General features: G+C 39.9%; 2 protein-coding genes across 9 annotated transcripts in view; one reads left to right on the top strand and one right to left on the bottom strand.

Annotated features, from left to right (window-relative positions):
* The window catches only part of LOC137614355 (uncharacterized), a 283239-nt gene that overhangs the window by 46558 nt on the left and 213857 nt on the right, over positions 1 to 22824 (top strand).
* LOC137614353 (brefeldin A-inhibited guanine nucleotide-exchange protein 1-like) overlaps positions 13268 to 22824 on the bottom strand; it is a 110345-nt gene continuing 100788 nt past the window's right edge. For all 8 annotated transcript variants that reach the window (XM_068344136.1, XM_068344130.1, XM_068344132.1 and 5 more), the window contains one exon: positions 13268 to 16093. In XM_068344136.1, the coding sequence (XP_068200237.1) occupies positions 15884 to 16093 (210 nt within the window). In that variant the 3' untranslated portion in view covers positions 13268 to 15883. The remainder of the gene's footprint in view (positions 16094 to 22824) is intronic.

Raw genomic sequence — 22824 nt, 5'->3', positions numbered from 1 at the left:
GGACAGTGTTCGTGATTCGTTCAGGGTATCGCGTCCTATTCACATAATCTCTCCCTCTATTGACTCAAGAGTCCAATTCCGTCAAGCTCCTACATGAAGGGATCTGTGAAGGAGCTGGCCCTCTGGGCCAAAGTCAAGACCATCTTGGAGAAGAGCGCTCTCCAAGAGGTACTCAACAAATTTTCAGGCTTCTTCAGTCGACTCTTTCTTGTGAAATGCATCTGAAGCTGGAGACCCACTGTCAGCTCTGAAAATGTTTGTTCTACAAACTCCGTTCAGCATGGAGATGGCAGACACAGTCAGACAACCAGTAAGACCACAGAACTAAATATGCACACTGGACCTCAAAGATGCATACTTTCACATCACAGTCCATCCTTTATCAAGGAAGTATCCAAAGATCATCCACGACAACTGGCAATACCAGTTCAAGGTGCTGTACTTCGGTTTTTCAACAGAACCTGAGGTTTTCACGAGGGTTTTTACCTCGGTGTCAACCTGGGCCCACAGGATTGGCATCTGTCAACTAAAATACCTGGACGACTGGCTGATTGTAGCAGATTAGGTGGTGACCTTTCTTCATTATTATTATTATTATTACTACATATTATTATCATTATTTGCTAAGCTACAACCCAAGTTGGAAAAGCAGGATGCTATAAGCCCAAGGGCTCCAACAGGGAAAATAGCCCAGTAAGGAAAGGAAATAAGAAAAAATTAGAAAAGAAGTTTAAGAACAATAATGACATTAAAATAAATCTTTCATTTATAAAATATAAAAACCAGAAAATAACAAGAGGATAAAACTTATAAAAGGAAGAGAAATAAGATAGGATAGTGTGCCCGAGTGAACCATCAGGCAAGAGATCTCTAACCCAAGACAGTGGAAGACCATGGTACAGAGGCTATTGCACTACTCAAGACTAGAGAACAATGGATTAATTTTGGAGTGTCCTTCACCTAGAAGAGCTGCTTACCATAGCTAAAGGAGAGTTGCTTACCATAGCTAAAGAGTCTTCTACCCTAGCCAAGAGGAAAGTAGCCACTGAACAATTTCAGTGCAGTACTTAACCTCTTGAGAGAAGAAGAATTGTTTGGTAATTTCAGTGTTGTCAAGTGTATGAGGAAAGAGGAGAATGTGTAAAGAATAGGCCAGACTATTCTGTGTATGCGTCGGCAAAGATGAAATGAGCTGTAACCCAGACTCCTAGAATTTTACTGCGATCTGGGGATCGTGGTAAATCTCAAGAAGTCATCTCTGCTTCCATCACAGAGACTGTTGTACCTAGGAATGATCATCAATGCCAGCCTGCAGAAAGTTTTCCAGTCAGAAAACAGGATTCAGAGGCTGAGGAAGGTGGCAAGCCTCTTCCTTCGAGACCCTATCCCAGCCCAGCGATGGTTACGTCTCAAAGGTCCACATCAGCTGCCTGCGAATTCGAACTCTGCAGTGGCAACAAAAAAAACCAGATGCGTTTAGTACGAGGACTCTCTGGATACTATGGTCCCTATGGGACCCAAACAGCAGATGGACCTGATATAATGGGTGGTAGACGAAAATCTTCGCGAAGAGGTGTTCCCCTGGAATCGATGTCCTTTTGAGATGCATCAGAAGGGTAGGGGCCTCACATGCAACACTACACAGCCTCTGGGCTTTGGTCAGAGTCCTAAAGGTACCAGCACATAAATCTCCTAGAGATGAGGGCAGCCTTCTTAGTCCTACAGCAGTTCTTGTCAGACCAGTCTGTGGTGTTGATGAGCGACAAAACCAAAATGGCTTATGTAAACAAACAAAGCAGTACTTTTTCACAGCCCCTTTGCCATCTGGCAGTGGAGATGCTAAGATGGGCAGAAGATAACTCGGTGTCCCTATCAGCTCGGTTCAATCCGGTCAAAAGGATTGTGCTTGCTGACAATCTGAGCAGAGCGACTCAGATACAGTAGTGGGCTCTAAATGGTCTTTGAATCCTCTAGTAGCCAACAAAATCCCGAATGTAGAGTTCCCTGGTTGTGGATCTGTTCGTGATGTCTCTGAACAACAGGCTCCCACATTCCAGCAACAGTGGGACAACATCGATGTTTCTGCCTTTCCTCCATTCTGCTTGATAAGAAGGGTGCTCAACAAGGCGAGATCATCCGCATACCTAGCAATGACAGTCATAGTTCCGCTATGGTATCATGCATAATGGTTCTTGGACCTTCTTCAGGTCCTGGCGGAGGTCTCGAAAGAACTCCCTCCACAACATGATCTGCTCAGACAACCATATATGAACATCTTCCACAAAGCTGTAGAATCCCTATTTCTTCATTGCTGGAGACTATCCAGCATCTCTCGCAGAGAGACTTTTCGCAACAAATTGCGAAGAGAATGCCTGGATACCTCTGAAGATCTTCAGCAGACGTTTACCAGGCCAAGTGGACTGTCTTCTGTGGTTGGTGTCGTGGAAGGGGTATCTTTCCCCTCAATGCCTCTATTCCAACAATAGCAGAGTTCCTTGTATATCTTCAGGAGGAAAAACTCCTTTCAATCTTGGCAGTGAGGGCTACCGCTCAGCTTTAAGCATCGCCTTTAGGCTGAAAAGAGTTAATTTTTCCTCTTTGTTGGTTTTGTCTCTCCTCATACGGAGTTTCCAGCTTACCTGCCCTCAGTTGGAAGTTATACCACCTCCATGGAATGTGGCTCGTGTACTTCGGTCTCTGAAGGGCACTTCTTACAGACCATTACGCTAAGTATCGGATCTTCAACTGACTTTGAAGATGGTTTTCCTGCTTGCACTTACTTCGGCCAAAAGAGTCAGTGAACTCCATTGTCTTTCCTATGACATCTCTCATTCAAGGGGATGGGGGGAGGAGATACTTGGCTTCGTCCCTGAGTTAATCGCAAAGACTCAAAATCAAGGAGTAGTGGATCCTAGATTTGAGCCCTTCTGGATTGGGAGTCTGCATAATGTAACTGATGATCCAGTTCTACTGTTACTTTGTCCTGTGAGAGTTTTAGATACTACCTCAAAAGAACCGCAGCAGCTCGCCCCCTATTGTCACCATGGGGAAGGTCAAGAGGAGGATCACTAAGAACACGATCTCTACTTGGATTTGCAAGGTCATAGACCCAGCATTGAATCCCAATCCTTCTCCACAAACGAGACGACCCAGACGACCCAGAACTCATGACGTTAAGGTCATAGGTATGTCCCTAGCACTCAAGAAAAAATACGCAGGTATTACAAGTGGGTGTTTGGAAGCGTCACATGACTTTCACTGCCCATTATCTGCAAGACGTTACTCACAGGAACATGGAGACATTCTCCGGTGGCTGCACAACAAGTGGTTAAATTATGTCAGGCTCCTTGATGGAGAAGTACCAGATGGTTAAGGGCTCAGGTTACCCGAGATAATTCTGGGATGAATGATTAAGAATAACTCTCTTTCTTTCTGTCATCATCCCCTCTCTTAGGGAACCACACCTATGCTCCTTTGCAAGCTGGCCTCCTCTGTCTGCAAGTAAAACCATTTCCCTTGAGTAACCTGGTATAGAAATACTGTAATACTTGTTGCGTCCCCTACTCCTTGGTGAGATGGGATTGTGTAATGTCTATGGTTGGTTCAAAGATTCCTACGTTTCTGAAAACTCTTACCTAGACTAGTCACACTGCTAATATCACACAGTCACACAGATTACTCAGGCCGCTAAAGTGTGGTATTGCATGTAGATTTAGCGAGGTGTCAGGGTTTTATCTTGTACGTGTGGAGCACGTAGAGGGAAAAAACGCGTATCAAAAACCAGCAAGTTGGTTAGGATATCCACCCACATAAAGTGTGAGTCATCCCTAATAAAGAGCAAAAGGGTTTCTATTTAGTGTCAGAACAAATGACAAGTTTAAAAGTTATTTGTATTTTTCCTAACGATACAAACCTTGAGCTCTTTGTAGAAATTTGGCCTGCCATCACCTAACCCCCTGCAAGTCTTGCCTGACACTAGTTTGTGTGAGAGCAGGGTAGTTGGTACTACCCCCTAACCCCCTACCCGGCTAACTAGCAGTGGGGTAGTTACACCTCACTAAAAATCTTGTGACAAGTCTTCAGCTTCGCCAGAAGTATATCCCTAATAAAATTCTTAAGGTTTGTATCATTAGAAAAAATACAAATTGCAGTACTTTGAATTTGTCATATTTCCAAATATGGACATACTGTACTGATTTAAAAAAAATGCTTCATACATTTACACAAACTGTTGGGTGTGCTGTATATCGGTCACTTTATATTTGTTTATGAGGCAAGCATCTCAACCTTGTCTCTGTTACAAGCCTCTCGACCTTGTCTCTGTTACAAGCTGGTTGAGATTGTCTTTATTTTTATTATCCTTTGGGTCAAGGGTCCATCAAGCACCCTTTCTTCTACTAAGACTTCCTCCCTCCTAAGGAAGGCACCCTTTTAAATGGTAATGGTTTGTACTTCGCGTAGGAACAAACTACCTTGCGCAAGTGGGATGCTGATAACCATACAATGTTACCAAAACCCAGGATTTCCTTAAGTGAGGTCATAGCCAAAAGCATTGGAGTAAACCTTTTTAAATGACTCCAGTTTGTATAGCTAGGAGAAATAAAAAAATGTCTTTAGAAATTTATAGTGTTTATAACTAAATTTCTTATTCCTGGTCTAGATATTAATCTCTAAAATGGCTGTTCAGTCAGTTCTTTATGTATGGTGCATAAAATTTTTCATAACTCTAATCATGCTTTGCATTCAGATCTTCCCTGTACAGAGTACTAGGCATGCAGTTCATTCTAACCCTCATACCTTCTCCATCGTAATGCTCATTATTCACAGTACAGTATTCTGAAAGTTTTATTCCAGCTCTGACCAGACTGTGGAATGATCTTCCTACTCAGGCAAGTTGAATCATTGGGGCTTCAGAAGTTCAAACTTGCAGTGAATGCTTTTATCTTGAACGGGCTGACATAAGTTTCTCTTCATGGGTTACATATTACAGATCTGTTTTAACGTGGTTACTGATATTTTTTATTCATTATTTATTAATCTCATATTTTATTAGATTCCTTTTCTCACTGGGCTATTTTTCCCTATTGGAGCTTTAGGGCTTATAGCATCCTGGTTTTCCAACTAGAATTGTAGCTTAGCTAGTAATAATATTAATAATTCTCTTTCATTTATTATTACTATTTTCATTCATGATGTCGACCAAGTTGCGCCTTCCACCTCCCCCTCCTACAGTGTCTTCCACCTTCCTTATAATGTTCACCCTTCACCCACCTTCATCAAAACCACATTTTTGCTGTGTGGTCTTGAAGGACAAATATCTGAACAATGACTGAGTAGACTAGTGTACCATAAAGGACAATTGTCTACAACCAAGCAAACAACTCGGTCATGCATGTACAGGCGCGAAGAAAATCTAACAAGTCTGACACTTGTCTCAAGAGGGAAATTCTGGAGAAAAGCTTTATGAATGTCATTATGCTTCTGTTGATGTGGCCTTCCTTCTATCCAGTTTCCCATCCTAGGTGCCACAAACAGAGTACCACAAATGCAAGTTGCACTGTTTGGATTTATTTCAAGGAGCGTCTTATACAGTAAATACCCTATGCCCAGACCAAACCACAAAGCTCTGAATGGCTTAAAATTGTATACAGTATTAGCAAAGAATTCTAATGAGGAAGCAAATTTTCTTACATTGTTGGTTTTAGGGATGGAGAGAGGATCAACTTTCTAAGAAAGGTCATTAGAATACAGATAACTCCTGTTGAGAGGGGTGGTTGTTCTAGGTATTTTGAAACACTAGCTTTTGAAGATATGGATCTCTGCAGATGTAAATGCAGGGCAGACATCCAATGGAGGTTACTGTCACCAAACCTTATAGTTGTAATATAAAAAAAGCTCCTTCGTCTAAAGTGGCTTTTGATTTTTGGCTAAAAACAGAAGATCCTGAGTCAGAATTAGAAGATGGTTAAGAATGTTGGTGATAAAATCCTGATCTCCGAAATGCTGCAGGCTCAACTGATTCTTGCTCCTGAGGATAAAGCTGTAAAAAAAAAAACAAAAAAAAAAAAAACTTTGTAATGACTTTTTGAGGGAAATGGAGGAATTATCTAAATTTTACAAAACTGTAAGCACTCTATAAAGCGATTAGTATGCTGAAGGAATTGGTGGAGATGGTCATTAGAAGGCCAAAGACTAGGTAATATTGTGAAACATGTCAGTCTAAATCTATGCTAAAAGCCTACTTTGAGAGGTTCTTATGATGCAGATTTGTATGGCAAAATTGTTGATGGCTTCAGCTACTTATCCTCAAAACAGTGGACCAGAAAGAAAGCTAAGAAGTTCCGAGTTATCTGAAATGGAGACCTATCCTTCACGAAGGCCATCCATGTCTTCTACACTGACTGGTATTGTCTAGTGAAAAAAGACCTCTTATAGCCCATCAGATATGTCCTGTTGTGATCTGAAAATTCCTTGTATATAAAGAAGAGTAAATCCAAGTGAGAAGGTTTTGGGTCAGAAAGGATTCATGAAGTCGGAATAATGCAAATTCCTACTTCCTGGAACCACATATTGGAGGAGTGAATACTACTGGCTGTTCAGCTAATTTGGAGCTACTAGCATAGCTGTTTCTAAAAAGTCCTGAAGGATATTCAAAGTCTTTGAAATGAAATTTTTTGGAGGAAACAGATAAAGCGAGGACAATCTATTCCAACACAGGTTCAAGGCATAGTGAAACCTTTAGGTTCCTTCATTACAAGCAAGTCTATGTGGAGATCGGAAACTTAACTCCAAGATCTCTTGGAAAGAGTTCTGATCCAAGGACCATTTTCTGTCTGGACAGAGCGTCCACTACTACATTGAGAGAGCCCGAAAGATTTAATGGGGGAGAAGGTCAAATTCCTCTCATGAAGGAACTTCATAATGGGAAGAGTCAATGCATAGCCTTTCTGAATGACCTCTCCAACCCAACTGAAACAGACAAGGAAAGGCTCTTTGTCGTGATCCATGGCATTAGAATTGTTTTGCAGTAACTTTGCCAACGGAGCCCAATTGTCTCAACAATCTTTCCAAGCTGCTCTTTACACCCAATTGAGATCCTTCAACCTGGTCTTCAACACTGGATTGACTATTGAAGCAAACTAAAGGAGGCCCAAGACCTCCAATTGCTGTCTGGAGCGGAAGCAGTTTTGTAGACTGAACTTGACTTTGTTTAGAATTCTTTGCCTAAATCACTTTCAACCTGCATGAACCCCTCCCAAGCAATTCTTAATAGTCTTCAAAAGGGAAGAAAAAGATGCTTGGATAAGGTTACTCGAGTGAAAATATTAAGATCTAGACAATTAACCTCTTCCCATAACTATCAAATAGGTAGTCTCCCCCTTGACGAATCTTGGGTAAGGAAAGGGGTCATTACTAGGTCAAACTTTTTCCCTAACTACATAGGCAAACCCAAGGCTTAAAAAGTCAATGGGGGAGAAAAGACATGCATATCAATGCAATGTACAATTCAAGTAACCCTTCACTCCCTCCAATACCTATATAAAATAAAAATGGGAAGGAGAAGGTTCCATGCAGAGGGGTGGGAATGAATGAATGAATGATTTAAAGTTTTCAGGCATCCTGAGCTACATTCTAGGCTTTCCCCATCTCACTCAGATTTTGGGGAAGGGGAGAGATCTCCACGCCAAAGAAGTTTGTATATTCACAAACAATCCCTTCTTAAGTGAAAATGCTACAAAACAAGGCTAATAGAAAATATGGGTTATTTATTCATCCATTGTAATCTCTCATTGTTAAGTCACAATTGTTGAGACTAATAATAAAATAACCATTTGTATATTTGGCTCGCGTATGCAAAATACCTAATCTAAAAATGGGTCAATAATTAGGCTAAAAACAACTCTTTTCACTATGACAGAAGGCTACAAGGAGAGTTTACCCTGCACAAAGAACATAGTCCCATTTCATGGGTGTATCCTAAAGTGTTTGAAGGCTTCAAAGATTCTCCCTTAGAAATTGGATGCTCAAGTAGATACCAACTTAGTTCTCAAACTCAAACAGTTTGGAGTAGGTGGGTCTTTACTAAGCATCATTATTGAATTTTTAAGCAATAGATTGCAAAGTGTAGATGTTGATGGGTACCATAGTGAATATAGGAATGTATCTGGTGTTCCTTCGGGGTAGTGTTCTTGGCCCTTGTTTTCTATTTGGCATAGAATCTAAGCTTGTTGCATATACAGATGATGCTATTCTCTTTGCCTCAATCCCATCTCCTGAAAGTAGATCTGGTGTTGCTAACTCCCTTTATAGAGATCTACCTAAAATTATTGCATGGTGCAAATTTTGGGGTATGAAGTCGAACCATAATCCAGCTCAAAGTATGATTGTAAGAAGGTCGAGGACAGTGGCTCCTCAACATTTAGATCTTTGCAGTGATAATGTTTTTTAACAACTGTATATTGTATATAACTCCTTAAAAATGTGTGTGATTCTTGATTGCAAATTTACATTTGAGAAACACATTCCATTTGTTTCTTCAATTGCACCAAAAATCAGCTTATTGAGAAACTCCTTTAAGATTTTGTCACTCGATTCAGTTGGAAGTAATATTTTAATTCTTTGATTCTGCCTTGTTTTGAGTACAGTATTGTTCTCTTGTCTAGTCTTCAGTTGCTGATCGTCATCTTCATTTGTTGGACAAATAATTGCAGTCTATTAAATTTCTTATTCCTGATCTCTGGCACTATTGTTCAGTTAGTTCTTTGTACATGTAACAAAAGATGTTTTGAAATTCTGACCATACTTGATATTCAGACCTTCCTAGACTACCATCTTGTATGTAGTACTAGGTATGTAGTTTTGCTTTCTGCATCATAAGGCTCAACACTACACAGTATTCTAGAAGAATTATTCCAGCTGTGACCAGATTGTGGAAGGATCTTCCTAATCGGGCAGTCGAATTGGTGGAACTTCCGGAGTTCAAACTTCCAGCAAACGTTTTTTATTTTTAATGTTGAACAGGGTGACATAAGTCACTCTTCGTAGTTTATATGTGATACAGTACATCTGTTTTAATGTTGTTACTCATCTTAGGATATTTCATTTTCTTTATTCTCTACTTCTCATATAGTTTATTTTCTTATTTCCTTTCCTCATGGGGCTATTTTCCCTGTTGGAGCCCTGGGGCTTATAGCATCCTGCTTTTCCAACGGGGGTTATAGTTTAGCTAGTAATAACAATAATAATAATAATAATAATAATAATAATAATGATAATAATAATAGAGCAAAAAACAGCTCAATATTACGATAATTACTGAACGCCTGTATAAACACTCCCAAGTTGGAGTGGAAGACACCATATACCGGCAACTGAATAGAATAAACATTCATGTTTGTTTGGATAGCACATAAAAGAAGTATGGGGTTGTTTTACAGGACCTTATGTCTGTTTCAACGTTGAATTTTACGATAAAATATTAGTGGTATCCATGCATAAACCAAAAATAATATAATTACCCCGTAAGCATGAAGAAAAACATGTGCTAAGTCTGACAACTTACTTTCCTCGAAGGCCTATAGTACTGTATAGGTTCTAGCATGTAACTTTATCCGGACCAAGGTGCTCTTGGCTTTGCCATGATATAAAGTTGAACAGTTATTCAGTTAACAGGTGTTAACAATAAAATTTCTTAATGCTTTTTTATGGCTTAAAAAAATAAAAGGATTAAGTAAAATATCTCATAAAATAAAAACCAGAATCACAATATTAAATAGAAAATGCATAGCACAGAGACGCTAAAAGCTTTTTCTACTGTTTCATCCATTAGTAGTCCTAGCATTGTACATATGAGATGTTTGCAATTTTTTTGTGGTGTACATACACATTCAACTTTTCCTTTTTGTATCTCGGTAATCTATGCATGTTTTAGCTATGTCTTCCAAGAAAGATACAGCTAGAGATTCTTAGAAGCATGTGATTACAATGCAAAACAATTGGTGATAAAATCATATGAAGGGTGGCAAGATGATACACTGCACTTGCTCTAGGCATACAGCTGGCAGGTAGCGTCCTTGCCTGGTGATTGCCAGACTGGGGTTCGAGTCCAGGTCAAACTCGTTAGTTCTTTTGGTCGCTGCCATCTCACAATCCTTGTGAGCTAAGGATGGGGTGTTTTGGGGGAGCCTATAGATCTGTCTGCCAAGTCATCATCAGCCATAGCCTGGCCCTCCATGGTCATAGCTTGGAGGGAGAGGGTGCTGATCATATGTATATATGGTCAGTCTTAATAGGGCAATGTCACTGTCCCTTGCCTCTGCCATTCAAGAGCAGCCTTTAAAATATGTCCACCATCATTCATAACAAAGCCCACATTGTTCCCAACATTTTTTTTTAAAAAGTAATTAAGAACATCAAATTCCTCCAGAACTCATCTTCAATGTCGACGAGACAGTATTCTGTAAGAGAATGCCCAATCGTTCATTTATTTCTAAGAGAAAACTATGCCAAGGTAGCCATAGATAGACTTGAACTTTAATGTCAAGGGGAAATGTTATCGGCATTTTCAAGCTAAAGCCTTGTTAGTGTACCATGACCTTAATCTCCGGGTCCTCAAGAGCACCTCTAAGTCCATGCTTCCTGTGATTTGGATGGCTAATCTGAAAGCATGGGTCACCATGGCCATTAATGAAAATTCTATACCAGCAGGATTGTGGTAACCTCTTGGAACAAGAAGCAATCACATTCTTTACCATGATAATCTGAATCACAATATTCTGTCACCAGAGGCAAAAAAATGAGGATCATGATCTATTAATATCTTGCAAGAATTACTAATAATTCCAAAAGCCATCCCTCATTATTGCTAAAAATCTAAAAAAATAAAATACACCGGATCCGGAAGCGCACACATTGATACTGAAAAAACAAAGTGGTTGCAGCATACCGAAGTCAAGTTTATTGCCATTTACTGCCAAGTTATCTCTAATACTGTTTAGTATTGTACTATGAGCCTAAGCCTATTGAAAGAAAGAAAATAGGAAAACTTTTAGTTTTTAGGATGTAAAAAGATAAAAATCAGGCTTGTGAGAAAAGCAACATAAATATCAGGAGAGTGTCATAAAAATAATAAGTACACAACACACTGTTCCACAGGAACCATACAATATGCCATACTATTAATATTATTACCAGCTAGGCTACAACCCTACCTGGAAAAGCAAGATGCTATAAACCCAAGGGCTATAATAGGAAAAATTAGTCCAGTGAGGAAAGGAAACAAGGAAATAAACAAACTATAAGAGAAGTAATGAATAATTAAAATACACATATGTTGAGAATTATAACAACCTTAATAAGGTAGAATTGTGCATCTGAGTGTGGCCTCAAGCAAGAGAACTCTATCTACCCCAAGACAGTGGAAGACCATGGTACAAACACTACACAGGACTAGAGAACAATGGTTTGACTTTGGAGTGTCCTAGAAGAGCTGTTTACCATAACTAAAGTCTCCTCTACCCTTACCAAGAGGAAAGTAGCCACTAAATTATTACAGTGCAGTAATTAAACCCTCGAGTGAAGAAGAATTGTTTGGTAGTCCGGTAATCTCAGTGATGCCAGGCGTATGAGACATAGGAGAATGTGGAAAGAAATGGTCATACTATTGGTGTGTGTAAGCAAAGTAAAAATGAGCGATAACCAGAGAAAGGGATCAAATGTAGTACTGTCTGGTCAGTCAAAGGCCCTAATAACTCTCTGGTGGTAGTAACTCAATGGGTGGCTGGTGCCCTAAATCAAGTGCTTTTGCATTAACACCTATTTCAGCAAGCGTTGGGGTATTAGGACAGACTAACAGCTGGGTCTTCTTCCTTAGAATCCAGTGGTTGTAAAGAGCAGACTGGATCATATTAGAGTGAGGGTTTTGCAGGAGTAGGATTTGAAGTAATTTGAGTGTGAGAAGCTTATAAAGAGGGATCAACTCCATCATGCTCTGTAATACTAGGCAAAATTAGAGGGGTTAGACTAAGGTTTGAAACTGGCCAGGTTTATATGTCTTGGCCCCAAAGATTTGCTGGCATTCTTAAATTTAACAAATGAAGCTAAAAATTATAATAACTTCTGAAGCTCATCAACTATCAAAGCCCGAGTACTTGTTAATAGTTTAGTGGCATTAACATCACCACTACTGCACAGTGCACAGTAATCAACTAGCTAAGTCTTTTCTGGAGTTTTCTCAACTGAATTTTAGCTTCCTTTAACTTTTGGAACTCTTAATCTGGTCAGCCACCCTTCATGAGAACAGAAAGACCCTCACATTTCTCACAACGATTATCATTCCCAATATCGTCCCCGACAAAACTGAAAAAGAACTTGGATTATGATTGTCAAGAAATGACTCCCTTGAACAATCTACACAGGGAGTTACTGATACATCCAGGATATGATATCCCTCAAGATTGCTCATTCCTAAGTAACACCACAATCTGGAGAGATAAAGAAAGTGTCAACCCATCAAGCACAAGAAAACTAAAGCATTTATGGTGCATTCAATCCAAGATTATTGCCATAAACTGCTAGATCATCTTAAGCTGTACTAGAAGCCTTGGCCTATTGAAATGAAAGAAATCAGGAAATTTTTAGTTTCAAGGTAAACGTTGATATAAGCCAGGCTTTGAGAGAGAATCCATATGAGCATTGGGGGAGGTTCATAGAAATAAATTCATTTTCATGTTAATTCTGATAGTTTGGACAGCTGTTTATGATGACACACCAAATACGAAATACAGTACTTAATAATTAAAGTAAATTTGCCCATCACTTACGAATGGATGGATACTATGGATGCATGATGATTTAGTTTATCCAGAGTAAATAATCAAGATTAATAATTAAGATTATTTTACTTGAGCAATCCAAAACCCTATGGTAACAAGGCTACTCATCCAAATTTATTAGAATGGTAATACAAGTAATATCTTTTTTACGGTCAATTTATCACTAAACAAAGCAAGGTATATCCCCTTCATTATATCAAGTTCCACCACATCAAAGGGTTGTGTTTAATCGTCACTGTAAGTCGTACGCCATATACAGTATATAACTGTAAATTATTTGCTGTACATTATCATTATTAAAAGGAGATTAACCAGCCCAATTATTTGCTGTACAGTACAGTACTTCATAAACAACTTAATTGTTAATATCAAGTCAAATTAGTTTTATTTTTGAAGTAATCTCAATCAAATCAAATAATGATGAAACACCATAATTAGATGGGAATTTAAAAACTTTAATAGTTGCATAATGTTTACATAAAATCTACAAAAAATCACTGCATCAGGAGTAAAATCAATCATTCGACAACTTGCAATGAACTTTTATATTTCATAATTATAGTGTATATATATAATTATATATATATTATCACAAGAGGTATTCACAGACTCTCACACTGGAGAAACCTACTTGATAAATTTTCGGTTACCGAAACGTAGAAGGGGAATCTTGGAGGGCGGACATCGGCACTCCAAGTCGCTAAACCAAAAGTATTAAGTTACGTATTGTTGCGAAGTGAGCTCTAACCTTCATGTTTTACTGAATTCTTCCTCAGCAGATACAGTGCAGATGTCTGCCCTACAAGAATTTATCTGACATTCACCAAAGAGGCAAAAGGATAATTTGGGTGCTATGGAATAGCCTGGCATCATCAGCTGGCTATGAATACCTCCCCCCAAAACAATTTGTATTCTATATACAGCTTACATAGAAAAAAAAAGACAAGCATTCTAATAATTTTCTATCCAATGAAAAGAAACTCGATGCTTAACATACTATCATGGCTCATTCAAAATTAATAATTAAAGACTACTGTGCTCTGATAACGATTACCAAGCTACACATAGGATGGATGAAAATGAACAAACATAGGAACTTATTGACTTTACAGAAGCACCAATGAACAATGAACACAATATTCTCCTAATTGACAGTCATTTTGTACATTATGTTAATTATCAGTGAACACTTTTTAAAAAACTAATCTACATCCTGATGAGCGATAGTATCATAAATTGGCCTCAAGGATTAATAATTCCATCCTTGCTTATATAAACTATGAAAAGCCAGATCAGCAAAAAAAAAAAAATCTAAAAACCAAAGGTCAAAATATTTCTAATACTATGTAGATGGATTGGGCACACCAGCTCACTTACCATCCACCAATTATCATACGGCGGCTCGTGCCAGGCCTCAACTCTGGTACAACAAGCCAGGCACTCTGCATACCTCAAGTCTGATGGGACCCAAGGTTAATAATAGTATGAATGGGACCCAAGTTGATAATAGTATGAATAAGAACACTAGTTTCCGATAGTTATGAGAACAGCTTTATAAAGTGGCCCCAGTATATCCAGAGCCAACTGATGATTCCAAACATTCCCAGTTGGTCCACCGAGCAAAGAGAGGCGAAGGTCAAATTACCAAGCAGTTAATTTTCCCCAAGAATAGATTCGTTTTTCTGATTTGGAATAGCGAATGAGCAGCTTCTCCCAAAAACCGAAAGTGACTGTGAAATCAATATTGCATAATCAGAGGTTTACTAAAATGATCTTGTTCTTCATGTGAAAACTTGCTACTAAAAATACTTTTTTAAAACATAATACATCACAAAGGTCATTTAAGTCAAATTCCTCAAAACAATAACAGGGTTATCTGAAGCTATCTTATATTCCTATTAATAAGATTAAAAATAGCTCAAGACAAAATATTTACAACTGACGAGCAAATACCTTTGTTAGCCCGAGGATAGAGCTTTTATTGATTTAGTTTTTATAAAATATAAATAAATACTACCCGCCAAAGATCATTACATCACAAAGAGTGAAGTTCCTAGCCCCACAAGAGTACTGAAGTGCATTTCGACATTAACGCGGAATACACTTCAATCTCAATAAGGACGCTTCCAACCAATCTAAAGGAGAAATGGGTATGATATTGTGACTCGTGAAAATGCTCGCATAGTGCAAGGTGATCCGTATAATGAGAGGAGGCATTTCAATATGCAAAACACCAGCAATCAACTAAAATACTCAAGATATCCATTTACATTTTAATTTAAAGGGAAAAAATTAACAGATTGCTTGATCATTTAAAAAATTACCTTATATATACTGTATTAAAAAAGATGAATTGGAAATGCTTCCAAACATCATACAGCCACTAAAAGATGATTGATAAGGCATGCAAAAATTATTAAGTTCATTTTTGATCCATACTATAAATGATGATGATGAAGATGATGATGATAATGATGGTGAGGTCTTGCCAGCGACTACTAAGCACCTGGACACTGTAATCAACCACCCGCCTAAGAAGGTGAACAAGAAACCAAGCTTTTAATCTACATTTCTTCAAAACTATTTATAAACATAATTGGAATGATTCAACAGTCCACTCTTACTAGCCATTGCTATATACTGTCTATATATATATATATACGTACTGCACTACTGTATGCGATAGTTATCTATACAACATGATTAATCTGAAAATAGTTTAAATGCTCCATTAAAAAAAATTAACAATTTAGCCTCATCAGAATTTTATACAATTCCTAACCAATATTTTCTTATAAAATTATGCATAAATATAACACGCTTACTAATGTTAGGAATACATCATATTAGTATTGTGTCTGATATTCTCATTGCACTCATATCATAACCACCTTCTCACCTAGAATGTACAAGTTTCATTATGAAATTCCTTAAAAGATCTACAATGTCTTCCTTGACTTTTATAATGCTGAAATTTGTACAGTTACCATTAGTTCCTAGAAAGTGCACATAATTAACATATTTGGCAACCTCTAATCTTTATCTATACATTATTGTTCACTAGGTAGTCTTTCTCTGTGTGAACCAGAGTTTACGGATGACGTTGACATAGTGTGGCTACGGATGCTCGGATGAGTAATGTTGAAAACGATGCCGATCCGCAGAAAGAAACGACGCAACACAGCCCGTAATTCATGCTTCAAATTGAAGCACATTATCTCGCAGAGGAAGGGATAATAGTTGGATGCATGGGCTGCAAACTGTGAAAGCAGAAAAAAGTAAAGTCAATCAAGTAAATCTAGTCAACTCAGATTATCCAAAATTACCTATTGTATACTGTATCATGAATGGTGGTGAGCCATTTGTGGACTCGTGTCGGTGAAAGAAACAAACAAAAATACAGCATTTGATTTCCTCAGCTGATCACTCTCTCTCTCTTTCTCTCTCCCTTAGGTGTCATACAATGCATACTTATAGTAGATGAAACAAATGTCTGTTTTCTTAAAAAGTGTCAATTAAATACAACAAAATAAATTTATAGTAGAAATATTCATTTTTTATTGTAGCTTAGAATATAACATTCAAATTTGTAAGCTGACCACTTGTTTTGCGTTCTAAAAATTTTTGATTTTGAAAAAGTTAATTGCGCTTCATTAAAGAATTTTTGTATTTTTTTTTTTTAATTTCTGAAGCATTTAAATAACCGTTTATAGTTTCTAAACTTACTCTAAACATCTTCATAAGAATACAGTGAACCCTCGCTACTTCGCGGTTCGACCATCGCGGATTCACCACTTCGCGGATTTTTTCCATAACCCATATATATACAGTAATATATATATAGATATGTATGCATGTATTTATGTATATATGTAGGTATGTATATGTGTATACATATAAATATATATATATATATATATATATATATATATATATATATATATATATATATATATATATATATATATATATATATATATATATATATATATATATATATATATATACACACACACACACACACATATATATATATATATATATATATATATATATATATATATATATATATATATATATATATATATATATATATATATATATATATATATATATATATATATATATATATATATCTAAAGTAGGAAGATGTGATGTAGTTCTAAGGGAAAAGTATGGGAAATATGTCTGGGTAATAAGCAAAGCTCTACCTCCAGTTTGTTTCTACATTATGATCAGAGATAAATGTAAACAAAACATTGGTTGCCATTTTTTATCGTGCTTTTTAGCATGTTTAGGAAATGCATGATATAAAATCACCTTTAATATTTGTGCCTGTTTTAGTTTAGGGTACTGTAGTACATGCATTAAGTGTTCTGTACATTAAAGGGTAGTTTGTTAACAGTACTACGTACAAGGGAAGGTTTTAAAAGTCTGAATATACATGTTGAATAAATAGGTAAATATGGTGTCACTACTTCGCGGATTTTCACCTATCGCGGCCGCGACTGGAACCTATCTACCGCGATAAACGAGGGTTCACTGTAGTAGATTATTTTCATGTATTTTTTATATAGCTATTATTAGAAGTTATGACTTGGACATATATATTCATCTCTCTCTCTCTCTCTCTCTCTCTCTCTCTCTCTCTCTCTCTCGAGCTTACTTTTAGGCATTTTTATACTTTTCTATCATCAATTTAAGGTGCATTTTAACAACAGCAATTTCTGATTGTTTTTAGTCATGGTTTGTCCTCAGCTGATCTCAAGGTGACAGTATTGAGAATATGCTCACATAATTACAAAGTATCATTGATATAATATCTAGCTTATACAGCATTATTTGTTGATTTTTAATACTGTAAAGTATTATTTGCCAATTTCTAATGCTAAATTTCCTTTTTTGCTTTGTTCTTTTGTTCTTTACATTACGCTGTATTTGGCAACTTCTATCTCAAAATTTCTCATTTTGATTAGTTTTCTTTGGCTATTTTTACTACTGTTCAGTATTATTTGCCAATTTCTAATATAAAATTTCACATTTTTATTTACGCATTTTAACATTACGATGTATTAAGTGACTTCTAACCATATTTCTCGTTTTGACGTGTTCTCGAGTGATTTTTTGCAGTAAAGACATTTGGTGTCAAATTTAGTGTTTTAATTTTATAAGAAATTTATGAATACCTAGCTCGTGGATAAGCAGAGTTGACCATATGCAGATTACATCGTAGTACCTACAGATAAAATCTATCTTATCATTATAGTGGCCTGTGCTTTAATTATTATTATTATTATTATTATTATTATTATTAATGGGTATCTAAAACTCTATATCGATGTTTATTACAGTATGCGTGAATCCTAAAACCCTCTCACACTTTTGAGATTTTTAATACACAAGAATTTGAAACTTAAGACTTTTTTAACTTGGTGTAATTATTATTCTATTTATTAATTTGCGTTTTTGTTATCACCATTACTATTATGGTTTCACAGGACTCCTGAATTAAAGCAATTAGCTTTCACATGGCTGATACAAGATTTTTTATTATACTTGAAGTGCAATTCCTAAAAAAATCGTGATTGGATAGAAATTCAAGACCTAACAAAATTTCTATATTCTAAAACCAATTCAGCCTTTTAGTTTATATGATGAAACCTTACCTAAATGAAAATAAATGCAATAACTACAGTACTCTAAGAAGGGATGCTAAAATACAACCTTAACATTTAGGCAAGGTTGATATTCTGAACAATAAACCTTTATATCAGTTGTATTTATCCATGTCAAATATGACAAATTCGAAGATAATTTGTATTTTTCCTAACCATACAAACCTTAGCTATTTACAAAGGGTATTACTTTTAGCGTAGCTGAAATGGCGAGCCATTAGAATTTAACGAGGGTGTATTACCCCCGCGCTAGTTAGCGGGGGGGTAGGGGAGTGGTAGCTAGCTACCCCTCCTCCCCCTCACACACAGGTGAATACTCACTTTCACTTAGAGGTAGGACTTGTCTTGGGGGACAGGGCTGGCGGGCAAATATGTGTAAATAGCTAAGGTTTGTATGGTTAGGAAAAATACAAATTATCTTCAAATTTGTCATTTGTTCCGTAACTGAAATACAAACCACGCTATTTACAAAGGGTGACTTATCCCTTAGGAAGGGTGGAAAGTCCCCAGCCATACTGGCTTTGGCTTTACCCGGGGACTCAGAATCCGAGTGAGTCGCACTCGAGAAAAGGAGTCCCTGCACCTCACAAGTTCCTTGCTCCGCAAGGAACCATGTGGCCTACGTAAGCTTGTGTGTGAAGGAAGAAGTGTGACCCGTCCTAGGCAGTTGACCTGGAGTTCCAGAAGGAACTCTGGGTTAGGACGTTCCCAATACCACCTCGTCAGGGTATGGGGGACGCGACAGTATTGACTCAATACTCGGAACACAAGGAAGCATGGTTTACCTGCAGAGGTTCGAGGTCAGCTATGCAGAGACCAGGATGCTGCTTCCCCGTAGAGGGGATGATGAAGAAAGAAGTAAGGGCCAGACATACTTCTTTCGTTCATGCAGACTAAAACCTGATAACAATGCCCTCAACCTTCTGCTACCTGTCCAAAAAGGAGCCTGAGGTTAGACCAGCTGTTGTGTAGCCACCACAGAGCGATAGAAAACGTATCGAGACTCCTGTGGGTCACGCCCTGCAGGAAGCGGGCTGCGAAGGTCATCAGACGCTTCCAGACTCCAGCTTGTAGCACCTGCGTCACAGAGTAGTATTACTCGAAGGCGAGGGACGTTGCGATGTATCTAACATCGTGCTGTAGGGCGACGTGACGGGGGAGGGTCTGAAGACAGGTCGAGATGAATGTCCTTGAGTCCGGGCTGAAGAGGTATACTGGTGACTCTCCCCCCATGTCCTCCTTGTGTTCCCAAATCGGCTGCAACTGAGGACAAACTGCAGCTGTTCCCAGCGCTAACCTCTCGATTCTTACTGGCAAGAAAGAGAAGGTCTTGGGACATCAGACACAGAATGGAGACTCTAAATCTTGAATGAATCGGACCGAAGGGCCGGGACCCTCAGATTCTGAGTCTAGCCAACAACTCAGGAGCGAGCCTGAATGTTGCCTTCCCCTCTTCCTTAGAAAGGGGGGAGTAGTAAGAGACCAAGAAGATTGCTTACACACTGGCCGTGGCCAGAGTGAGCAGAAGACCCAAGGCGGAATACAATCCGAGGCCTGTCGTAAAAGGGTCTTGAGAAGATCTCTTAAAGGACTAAAAGTCCGAGCCATGCTCCAAGTTGGAGGTCTTCCTCCGACTAGGGCAGGGACGATCGTAGCTTCGCATGAGCGAGGATAGATCCAGCGGGCAGGAAAAAGTTATTCCTTTAAGCCTGAAGGTCAGGGAAAGGCTGAGCGACAGGCTTCATTGCCGAGAGCGGAAAGGAGTTTCCTACCGCCGAAAGGCAATAAGACCGTTATTGCTGGAGAAGAGGCCTCAAGGGAAGAGGTATATCTCCCATGGCACCAACCACCTTAGACTCTTCACTTTGCCTGGGAGACCCCTGTGGATGACTATCGCAGATGACGCGACCTCCGTACCGCGACTGTAGCGGGTTGTCTCTTCTAGAAGAGGAAGCGTTGTGTCTCCAGGCATGAAGCCGAAGCGACGCCCCGGTTCGGGAGAGATGTCGCAGTGTGGTTGCTTGAGTAGTCTGCGCCGTGGGAGAAGCTCTCCCGGGAGTTCCGTCAGGGGAAGCAGAGGGTCCAGAAACCGTTCTGCGCATAGTCCCAGTGGAGCTCTCCCATTGAAAGGTTGACAGACAACCTGGTCTTGTTGAGACCCATTGTCCGCAGACAAAAAGGAGGGAAGACGCAGGCGTCGAAGTTGTCCCACCATCACCGGAATGCATCTTGCCAGAGTCTCGGGGTCTGAGACTGGGGGGGGAAGACTAGCGGAAGCTTGAGGTTCCAAGCTGTCGCGATCAGGTCCCCCAGACCAGCACTTGCTGGTTACCCAAGGTCAAAGACCCCTAGGTACACTCTCTCTATGAGGCTCTGCTCGGATAGTCTGAGAGAAACATTCCCCTGCCTGGAATGAGAGAGCCGATGGTGGTATTGAGAGAATCTCAATCATCCCGGTATCTCTACTGCAAGATGTGAAGGTGTGAAAATGCGTCCCCTGCTGGTTAGAATGAAGTCGACGCGCAACGGGGCGACTCGGCAGGAGCTGTAGGATCTGAAGAGGGGCCAGACTAAGGCCCCTAAGCCTGCCTGAATGATGGAGAGGTATCCTTCAAGTCTTGACCATAGGCCTGGACCGGAACATGCCCCCCCCCCCCCCCTTTCCTTTGACGAGTCCGAGAACCGCATCAAGAATGTGGGGAAAGGACGAGAATATCCACTACCATCGAGAGGCTCCATAGGTCAACACCCATTGCAGGTTTAATAGTTCCGCTGGTCCCATAGGGCCAGGGAGTCCGGTTAAACATTGCCTGAAGCCACCGGGACTTGGATCGCCCCACACGGAACTTATCCTGAGGCGACCGTTCGGACTATAGACGGGTCAATGAGGAAAGAAGAACTAGGAAACGTTCCAAGGTAGGGCTGAAAGCTCTGCTTGACTGAGAACAGGTACTGCGACTCTCCTCAGTCTTGCCACAGTCAACCGAAAGGAAGGCTCGGAGGATGCGTTAACAGAATCTGGCGTCCCCAGGTGGTCACCCATCCAAGTACCGACGTTGCTTAACCTCGCTGGACGGACGAGAAGCGGGGTTTCCAATGTGGTAAGGCGGTTGACTCAAAATCATGGCCAGATACTCCAGATGTTGAGGCAGAGGAAGAGAAGGCTCCAAGCAAAATACCATGAGCCCACACTCATGGTCACATTCCGGAAGCTAGTCCCGGCGCTGAAGAAGGTCGAAACCCGAGCCTACCGGAGTTGACCAGCCCTCCAAACAGCAGAGGAGGCGGAAGCCTGCACCTGAGCGGCCAAGAGGAAGGCAGGGAGAGTTCTCTGGGGAAGCAAACCTGCTATGCCACGGCAGGATAGCCACACTGCATCATAAGCAGGAAACTTGCAGTCTAGGCTGAATTCGACGAGCACCCTGGAAGATGGATGGAATGGAAACTGAAAGTACCCATCCTTCCGATCCAGGGTTAAAGGAGTCCTGTCGCCTCGTTACCAGTCTGATCGATTCTGCTGGTCTACGCTGGCCGAAGTTTGTTCGACAAACTTGATCAGGACTGAGAGGTCGACTATGGACATCCCCTCTCAGATCCTTCCTTACAAGAAAGGATCGACTGAGGGGACCGGGGGTGAAGCCGTCGATGATCCTAAGGAAGACCTTCGCCTAAGGTATGGATCATTCTGCCCAACCGGGCAACTCTGCTGACGCTATGGCATAGAGGTTCAGAGACACTGAATTCGCTGACAGAGACAGCAGGCGCGATATCCTTGGCTACTCACAGAGATTGTGCGGGAATGGGCATCGGGAAGCTGTCATTCGGATGAGTAACCTTAAGCATCCTCCCAGCGAAAAAACCTGCAATCCTAGAGTTTGTGAACTCCTTTTAGGCCTATGCCCCCCCGGGGGGAATCTCCCGTGCCATCTGTTCCTGACAGGAGGAAACTGCAATTGGACACCTTGTCCCAGTTGTCGTAGCCGATACTTAGGCCGACGTGGTTGAAAGAAAAGGGCGCTGGAGCCCTGCAGAGTCTGGAAGAAAGCGCCTTGGAGGAGTGAAACCGGAAGTCGATTTACTCCGCACAGCAGCTGTCTAAGTCTCTGTCCTTGGGCACAGACAAAACTCTTCTCAAGGATGGAAGGGTGTCTGAGGTCGTCGACCTCCACAGATGAGACACCCGAAGGAAGCCTTCAGTCAGCGCGTCCAGATGGTACAACATCGAGCTTGTCCGCAAGTAGATACTTAACGACGAAAGGCCAAGGTGTCTGAGCTCGAGAGGAGGAAAGTACCCTTGATCTTCCTGTAGCTTCCTT

This window comes from Palaemon carinicauda, chromosome 20, assembly GCF_036898095.1.
Source record: "Palaemon carinicauda isolate YSFRI2023 chromosome 20, ASM3689809v2, whole genome shotgun sequence".
Taxonomy (NCBI): Eukaryota; Metazoa; Arthropoda; class Malacostraca; order Decapoda; family Palaemonidae; genus Palaemon; species Palaemon carinicauda.
This window is presented reverse-complemented; position numbering and strand designations above follow the sequence as displayed.